Source organism: Salpingoeca rosetta (assembly GCF_000188695.1).
Source record: "Salpingoeca rosetta unplaced genomic scaffold supercont1.11, whole genome shotgun sequence".
Lineage (NCBI taxonomy): Eukaryota > Choanoflagellata > Craspedida > Salpingoecidae > Salpingoeca > Salpingoeca rosetta.
In genome coordinates this window covers 1,572,861-1,581,898 of record NW_004754923.1, presented here as the reverse complement: position 1 = coordinate 1,581,898, position 9,038 = coordinate 1,572,861, and the positions used below count along the sequence as shown (strand labels likewise).

The window sequence follows — 9,038 nt, the reverse complement described above, 5'->3', positions numbered from 1 at the left end:
GTAGTGTTACCCATGCTCGCGTTATTGCATCGATTATTCGTAATTGTCATGTTTCGTCTCATGCTCATTCATTGGAACAGCGCTATCTATTTGCTCCCCCCCCCCCCATTTGTGAGTCCTCTGCCTTTCCCTGTTTGCCCCCCCCCCACACACACACACATGCACACACACACACACATGCACACACACACACACACACACACACACACACACACACACACACACACACACACATACACACACACACATGCACACACACACACACACACACATGCACATGCACACACACATGCACACTAGCTTATGCCACTGTCCCCTTTCGCTTCTCGGATAGCACGGTCAACACATGCCATGCATGCACAAATACACATACTCTCACTATCATCCGCACACATACGCAACGCACACTGAGGGAATGGAGGTGTTGGTGGAGGTGTGTATGAGAGCAATCTTCAGGCTGTTGCGTTCAGCCCCAATGTGCTGGCACAGCAGGCGGGCAATATGTGCCCATGGGGGGAAGGATGATGTGACAATCTGGCACGAGGTAACAACAGTTGGTACGACGTCACGTGGTGAAGGGACAGAAAGGGATCGAGGATGGTGGATAACGTGCCATTATGAAACAGAAAGACGAGATGCGCGTTGGAAACAAAGGATCAAGCACGGGGGACGCAAACTCCCAGATGAAGCAGAGCGCAGATGAAGGCTAAGGTAGAGCATGACCAAAGAATAATAGCGATGGCACCAATGACATGACACGTGCGCATGCAGCTACAGATATAAACTACACGCATCCGGCTCACACGTACAACAAAGTACACACGACGCACACATGCAAAACACACACAATCACAAACACAGACACACAGACACACACAAACACACAGACGCACACACACACACACAGACACACACACAGACACACACACACGCAAACATAGATGCACAGACGCACAGACAGGCACACGCGCGCGCACTCATGATGCTCTTGCGGGGCTGTGAACTAAGGAGGCTGTGGAGGATGGGGCAGATTGCGATGTGTGTGATGCATCGAGAGCGTCGCGAACACGCTCGTACCCTGCGCCGGGATCGTCGTCCGTGTCGTCGTCGTCATCGTCGTTATCCTCCTCATCAAAGTCAAACGTGCCCTCCGGCAGGCGGGTGGCAGCGGGCCGCGGCCGAGACGCCTGCGAGTACGCGCGCTCGCTCGCGAGTGTCGGAGGCATCGAGTTGAAAGGGGACGACGGCAGCGTACTGGAGCGGTCCGGGTGTGGTTTGCCGTTGCCGTTGCCGCTGCCGCTGGTTTTGTCGTTGCTCGAAGAGCACATCTGGTCGATGCCCTCGTAAATGTCACAGCGCCGGCACACCTCGTCCAGCCCTTGCACCCACGATTGTGCGTCGCCATCCGGGGCCACCAAGAGGAAGTCGCGGTACGTGGTGCGGATGCCAAAAGCGCTGTGCTCATTGCCCAAGTCTGGCCACTTGATGGTTTGCACGGTGCGCGCGCTCAGATCCTGCATGACCTCGTTGCAGCGGTTCCAGGTGATGAGCTCCAAGCAGTCGCGGCGGAGGTTGATCTGCCCTTGCGGCCGCATGGCGATGAGCGGCTTTGCTGCTGTCGGGCTCTGTTTGAAGTACTGCAGGCGCCCGTTACCGCGCACCACGACCCACCGATGCTTCCAGTTCTTAACGCGGTGGCCCAGCTTGATCAAGTATCCGCACATCAGCACCTCGTCGTCATAAGGTTCCCGCTCCTGCTCAAACATCTCCCCGCGGCTTGCCGCCTCCATCATCGCCTGCGTCAAGCCAGCCATCGTCTACGCGCGTGTCTATGGGTGTATGTGTGTGTATGTGTGTGTGTGTGTGTGTATGTGTGTGTATGTGTGTGTATGTGTGTGTGTGTATGTGGGTGCGATACGTGTGCGTTTGTGCTGTATGTTGTGTGCTTGTGTGAGTGCAAATGCTGCGCTTTCTTTGTTGCTGTGTGGAAACCGTGGGAAAATGAGCCTGTGTGTGTGCGTGTGATGATGGGTTGGCTTTCCCGGCACTCTTGCACTGTGCCACGCTACCTTGCGTGTGGCGCAGTGAATGTGGTGAGTGGGCGAGCGTTGGGTACGAGCCGTGTGGACGTGATGAGACAGCACAGCGCTTGGTTGGTGTGCTTTGGAGGTGTGCTTGTCCTTGTGCTTTGCTTCTTGTTGGTGAGATGTGAAAAGGTAAAATATGCCTTTGGCGGAATCTGCCAAAGGCAATTTTGCCTTTGGTCAAGGCGCGCACCACGCAAAACGGCCAACAACCACAACAGAAGCAGAAGGCGTGATGATGGTCGCTGGTGACACCGGTCGTGGTGGTGGCCGGAGCACTGGCATGGGGGCGATGCCGAAGAAAGACCGCAGGCAACGGCAACATGGTGGCGGCAACAGTGGTGGCGGCAACAGTGGTGGTGGCGGTGGTGGTGGTGCAGACTCTGATAGCAGCAGTGAAGACGAGGACACGCTTCGATCCATTGCTGCACACCTGACTGCAGCATCGGACCTCTTTGTCTCACTTGGTGAGTGCTTGCGTTTGTGTGTTTGTGTGTGTGTATGTGTGTGTGTGTGAAAATGTGTGAGGGTGTGTGCGTGAGTGTGTGAAAATGTGTGATAGTGTGTGCGTGAGTGTGTGAAAATGTGGGAGTGTGTGAGTGTGTGTTTTCTCATGCGTGTGCTCTGTATGTGATCATGTGCGTGTGTGCATTTGCGCACGCGCAGTGCAACTGTGGTCCAAGAAGCGCCCTCCTTTGTCCCACCTGCATTCGCCCACACCTCTCTCATGAATGCTTCCTCTTTGCTGGTTCGTTTGCGGCGATAATCCAAGACGCGGAGAGCGTCAATGAATCTGCCATGTCCCAGCACCTGCCACAACAACAACAACAACAACAACAACAACAACAACAACAACAACAACAACAACAACAACAACAACAACAACAACAACAACAACAACAACAGGAACACAGCTTTCTGCTGCATGATAGTCATAGTCACTCAACAACAAGAGGCGGAACATCGTCGTGGGACAGCACAGACTGGCTGGATCAGCTGCTCGCACAGTCTGATCGACAAACCGTGAGAGCCATGGCGCCCTTGACACCGGCACCAGGAACACCAGCCCAGGCAACCACAAGTGCGGCAGCCACACACCCCACAGCGGCAACACCTCTGATGGAGCAGCATCACAGTACACATCAGCACGGCTTGTATCCAGCACAAGTCGGCGGCCACGCTGCTTCGTTTGCGGCATCACAGCAACAGCCAAACGTTGAGGCCCGTGCAGACTCGCCCGTGCATGGGGACGACAAAGACGAGGAAGAGGAGGTGGTCGAGGCGGAAGATGAAGAGGAGGAAGCATTCCCGCGACACTTCACCCAACAGACAAACGACGACGCACCCGCAGACGCCAGTGGGACGCCATATGCACACCGTGTCCACGCGGCACCAGGTGCACTGCCACCACACCACTTCAGTTCTGCACCAACGACAGAAGCAGCAACAAGCGCAACACCAGCAACAACAACAACAACATTGGCAGCAACAGGAGCGCGTTCTCTGGCATATGAGCATGAGCACCATTGGCAACAGCAGCAGCAGCAGCGGCAGCAGCAGCAGCAGCAGCTCAACTGGGAAGGTGTAGAGCGAGCACAGGTGACAGGTGTGTGGCCACCACAGTCATCCCAAGGTTCACACGACCAACAACAACAGCAGCAACAACAACAGCACCAGCACCAGCATGGTGGATCGGAGAGTGCGGCGCAGCTTGACGCAAGGCGGTTTGAAATCTTGTATCGTGCACAGTCACGCAAAGTGGAGGAACTCACGTCCATGCTGCACGAGGTGCGGGCGGCGCGTGTGCGCGAAACGTCGGAAATGCAGCACGCGCTCATTCATGCGCAAACGGACCGAGACGCCGCGGTTGGGGAGGTGCACATGATGCAATCACGCGTGCAGGAGCTGGAGGCGGAGGTGGAGAAGAAGCAGCAAGCAGCGGCACAACAAGGCGTACTGGTGCGACAGCTGCAACACGACAACCACGCGCTGGAGCTGGAGGTCCAGGGCCACAACGCACTCGTGCAGCAGCTACAGCGACAGGTGTCTGTGCTTGAGACAACGAAGCGCGAGGCAACAGCACGCGACGACGCCGTGCTGGATGGACTCAGGAGCACATATGAGGAGGAGATTGCGTCACTCAACCAGCTGCTGCGTGACGAGAAGGCGTCGCACCTCCGCCAGTGCGAAGAGCTTGACGCAACAATCGCCCATCTGCATGCACGCGTTCGGCAGCTGGAAGACCAGCTTGCACACGCGCAGCAGCAGCAACAACAACAACAACAACAACAACAACAACAACAACAACAACAACAACAACAACAACAACAACAAGATGTGGTGAAAGACGGTATGGGGAGCGTGGAATGTGTGGATGCAGAAGTGCAAACCGCAAGTGTCGTCGACGGTGCTTGTGATGTAGCGACGACAACAGCGACACCGATCGTGAGAGGCGATGGAGGGGGCCTGCATGTGTTGGCTGATCTTGCACCGGTACAGGACCGCGCTGGTAACGGGTCGATGATGCTTGATCACCTGTTGGGGATGGAGTCAACGCACACCACTCCGCACACCAGCATCCTCCTTGGCCGCGGTGGTGATGGTGGTGATGGTGGTGATGGTGGTGATGGTGGTGATGGTGGTGATGGTGGTGATGGTGGGAATGCGAAGCGGTACATTGGCGATGATGAGCAAGTAGCGCGCAGAGTGGCGACTGGGCAGCAGAGGACGCATGATGACGGGCAGATGGATGGTGGACAGATAAGCAGCGGTGAGGTGCACGAGGGTGGTGGTGGTACCGGGAACATGGGGGAACAGGACGTGAGTGGCGAAGTTGCCCACATGCTGCCGTCACCGATGCAGCCACCAGTTGCTGCTGCTTTGACAACAACATCGACAGCAGCGACACAGACGCCTGAAGTGGAGCAGGGCGAGGGCTCACGCGTCGCAACCACATCGGTGGGGGTGCAGTGGGATGGCGGCCGCGGTGGTTGGGGTGGTGATGGTAGCAGCAGCGAAGTGGTGCGTGGTAGCAGCAGCGAAGTGGTGCGTGGAAGCAGCAGCGAGGATGGCGCGGGCGCCGGCGGTGTTGACGAGCAACGCCACCCTGATGCACACGACACACACGCTGCATCCACGCGTCATCCACCACCCTCCACAGTCACAGTCGGCACAATGACTGTTGGCACTGATGGTGATGGTGATGGTGATAGCGGCGCGCTTGTCGAGGAAGCACAGCGTCGCCTGTGTCTGCTTGAGCAGGCCGTGTCGCTGCTGCGCGAACAGCTTGTGGACATGCGCGCACAGAAGGAGACGTTGGATGCGCGGGTGGCGCTGCTCACTCGCCAGCGCAACCCGGGTCAGGACGTCAGGCGCGAGCTCGCAGCGGCAGCAGACAAGTGCAGGCAGCTCGAGGTCCGTCTGGCGGGTTGAAGTGGGAGGTTTGCACATGACTTTGTTACGTGGTATGTGTGTGTGGCGTGTGTGTGTGTATGTGTGTGTGTGTGTGTGCGCATGTATGTGTGGGTGTGTGCGTGTATGTGTGTGTGTGCGTGCGTGCGTGCTTTCGCTGGTGATCTTCCTTCTTTTTTTTTTTATTGAGTGCTCAAACGTTGAACATCACCCCACACCACACCACACACCACCACACCGCACACACCACCACACCGCACCGCGCTGTGACGGTGTGTCGCAGCACGAGAACGAGCGTGCGCGGTTTCTGCTCTCGGCGCTGCAGGAGGAAGCACAGCGGCAGACGAGGGCGGCGGTGGCGGAGGCGGAACAGCGACTGGCGGCTGAACACACGCGCGAACGCGGGATGTGGGAGAAGAAACTCAAGGTGACGTTGAAGAAGAGCAAGCAGAGGAGTGGGGGTGTGAGGGCACGCGGTGTGCTGTGTATGTGGTGTGATGTGTATGTGTGTTGTGATTGTGTACACGTGTGTGTTTGTTAATTTGAACGATCTGCCCTTTGCCAGTGTGTTTGTGTGTGTGTGTGTGATATGCCTTTAACACACTGTATTTCCACGCAACTCTCGGTGCCTTCTTGCACGCAGTCTGTCCGGCAGCAGCACGTGCGTGCGTTGGATGAGATTCAGGAGAAAGTTGGCGAATATTTGACACACATGCGCGCGCGTGCCGCTGACGCCATCCGAAGACAGGTGAACGTGTTGTTGTTAAGTTGTTGTTGTTGTTGTTGTTGTTGTTGTTGTTGTTGTTGTTGTTGTTGTTGTTGTTGTTGTTGTTGTTGTTGTTGTTGTTGTTGTTGTTGTTGTTGTTGTTGTTGTTGTTGTTGTTGTTGTTGTTGTTGTTGTTGTTGTTGTTGTTGTTGTTGCTGTTGTTGTTGTTGTTGTTGTTGTTCCACTCGCACTTAGCACGCATATTCACAGATATGTTTGTGTGCTTGTGCGGATTTGCAGCTCGGAAAGGAGCAGGAGCGAACAGAGGAGATGACAATGCAGTGCGAGCGGCTGCGACGAGAGCTCAACAGAATACGAAAGCAACAGCAGCGGCATCACCAACAACAACACCACCACCAACAACAACAACAACAACACCCCCACGACCATCCGCAGCAAGGAGTGGGCGGGACAGGGCTGGTGTTGTTTGCATCACCACCCCTGCCACCACCCGGTAGCAGCACACCAGCGCGACCTGACGAGAGCGCACAGGGCAACGAGAACGAGGAGGAGAAAATCACCAAGACGAAGACGAAGACGAAGACGAAGAAGAAGAAGAAGACGACGACGACCAAGACGATGAAGCAGCATGACGTTGCTGCCGGTGATCACGTTGCTGCCGGTGATCACGATGGTGATGGTGATGGTGATGGTGATGGTGATGGTGATGGTGACACTAAAGACAACAGCGACAATCGCCTCGTTCAACATGAGGAAGCACGCGTGACGGCTGTGCCCCAACAGCCGCAGCAAGATCTGGTGCTGCCTGCGTGGGAACCCCTACAGCCCGTGAAGAGTGCTGTTGCTCGCACGCGCCGCCGCCGCAAACTCAGGAAGAAAGCCGATCTTCCACGCACCAGGCACGCTGCTGGTGGTGCTGGTGGCAATGGGAGGACAACTTCAGACTACTGAGCACACGACACTGCGCTGTCGTGTGCATGTGTATGTGTGCATGTGTATGTGTGTACGTGTGTGTATGTTTGTTTGTGGTTGTGTTTGTGGTTGCGTTGATTGCTGAGGATTCACCGGTTGATGTTGATCTGCTATTTTGTGTACGGATGTGATGTGACTTCCGCCCGACTTGTGCATGCATTCACTTGTGTACATACAGCCCAAGTAAACGGCCATAGATGATAGTGCACCACGAATCGCACCACAAGTCGCTTACCCACTCATTCACATGAACAAAACAACGCGCAAACGACCGACAAAGTCACAACTGGACAAAGGGACCAGACAGCAAAAGGGTCATGTTGATGGCACTTTGGAAGGCGGTGCACCTGTGCTGTCATGGTGAGCAGGCACAGGATCAACGACACGTCGCTTGCTGGTTCGTACGACACGCACAGGCACGTTTTCGCTGTTGTCATCATCCTCGTCTTTGGCAGCGTGCATACCTTGGTCGGCAGCACGTTCCTTGTCGACGCCACCACCACTCTCCTTCTCCTCCAAAACTCGCCGGGTCTGGTCCTCCTCACCCACCACGGATTCGGGCACCTTTCCCGTTGCATCTGCCGATGCTGTGGCTGTGGCTGAGGAGGAGGAGGAGGAGCCGACAGCGTGCTTTTGTGTAAACGCCCGTGCTTTTCTCAAGAACTCTCCGCGGCGGTACTTGAACTCAGATGACTGTTGATATGTGTGTGTGTATGTGTGTGTGAACGAGTGAGACACGAGGACAAGGGTTAAGAACGGCCACTGGAACACGTGCACACACACACACGTGCACACACACACACACACACGCACGCGCACACACACACGAACGCACACACACACACACACACACACACACACGCACACACACACGAACGCACACACACAAAGGCAACACGAGGGGGTGCACGTGAAGTCCACAGCACTTACAACGTCGGGCAGCAGACCGTCCTCAGGGTTAGGCTCGCCCATGAGCAGCTGCAACGATGTGAGGAGCGTCGAGATGTTGATGGACGGCTTCCACGATCCCTTTGGCGGCATCTTCAGCAGATCAAGGCAGATGCGTCCCGCCGTGTCAATGTTGGGGTGGTAGATCGGCGTGATGAAGCGAGCCTTTGGCGGCTCAAAGGGATAGCGTCCACTGCAGTCAAGCTCAACCCGAAACACGCCCTTTTCGTACGGGGAATCGGGCGGACCAGCAACATCAGCATGAAGCACAGTCACGTTTGAATCATCATGAACCCAACACTGCACGCCTGGCGGTGGACTCTTCTTCAGCAGCTGAATCTCCCTCATCAACCTCGCCCGCTGCGCAGCCATGGTCTGAGTGATCGTTTGCGCAAGTGCCGTGAGCTGCGTGAGAATGATGTGTGTGCATGCGTGAGCATGATGTGTGTGTGCATGCATGCGTGTGCATGCGTGTGCATGTCGTCTTCCCCCTCCTCCACCTTCCACACGTCCCTCCACACTGCTCCCCGCCCACGTCGTCCGTCTCCAATCCATGCAATGCCGCAGCCAGTGCAGACAAAGAGCGAGACAACCAGCCCATCTCATCTACCTTGTGTGTCTCTCTCACACACAAACACACACAAACACACACACACACTCCCTCACACAATCTCACCAACTCTTCTACTTTCTTTGCCTCTCTCCCTCTCCCTCTCCCTCTCTTTCGCCACACCTCCAACTCACTTGCTTCCACCACTCTGACCACCTGCAACAGCGCCTGCGTTGTCTTGGCTTCCTTCTTGCGCGCGCAAACAAAACACGTCCAGGCAAACATTTGCCAATTGCAAGTAACGGCACAAGTGCAATTGGCAAAAACCAGCCTCGAACACAAACAC

General features: G+C 55.8%; 3 protein-coding genes across 3 annotated transcripts; 1 reads left to right on the top strand and 2 right to left on the bottom strand.

The window, feature by feature from the left end:
* Positions 1-977: 977 nt before the first annotated feature.
* On the bottom strand, positions 978-1,814 carry PTSG_05048 (uncharacterized protein; the record flags this gene model as incomplete). The annotated part of the gene is made up of 1 exon (XM_004994310.1): positions 978-1,814. One exon carries the CDS (start codon positions 1,812-1,814, stop codon positions 978-980), a length of 837 nt encoding a protein of 278 aa, XP_004994367.1.
* A 1,302-nt stretch (positions 1,815-3,116) lies between these two features.
* On the top strand, positions 3,117-7,173 carry PTSG_05047 (uncharacterized protein; the record flags this gene model as incomplete). Its single annotated transcript, XM_004994309.1, has 5 exons — positions 3,117-4,434; positions 5,245-5,498; positions 5,779-5,922; positions 6,139-6,243; positions 6,502-7,173. 5 exons carry the CDS (start codon positions 3,117-3,119, stop codon positions 7,171-7,173), a joined length of 2,493 nt encoding a protein of 830 aa, XP_004994366.1.
* Positions 7,174-7,284: 111 nt separating this feature from the next.
* Positions 7,285-8,996, bottom strand: PTSG_05046 (ubiquitin-conjugating enzyme E2 T). Its single transcript, XM_004994308.1, has 3 exons — positions 8,887-8,996; positions 8,125-8,517; positions 7,285-7,887 (listed from the first exon to the last, which is right to left on the bottom strand). Exons 2-3 carry the CDS (start codon positions 8,512-8,514, stop codon positions 7,510-7,512), a joined length of 768 nt encoding a protein of 255 aa, XP_004994365.1. The 5' UTR covers positions 8,515-8,517; positions 8,887-8,996; the 3' UTR covers positions 7,285-7,509.
* Positions 8,997-9,038: the final 42 nt, after the last annotated feature.

Excerpts from the sequence above, each read along its gene's own strand:
- PTSG_05046 (XM_004994308.1), bottom strand. The coding sequence starts at position 8,514 with ATGGCTGCGCAGCGGGCGAGGTTGATGAGGGAGATTCAGCTGCTGAAG. Across the intron at positions 7,888-8,124 it reads ACGGTCTGCTGCCCGACGTT|TCATCTGAGTTCAAGTACCG; the intron begins GTAAGTGCTGTG and ends ACATATCAACAG.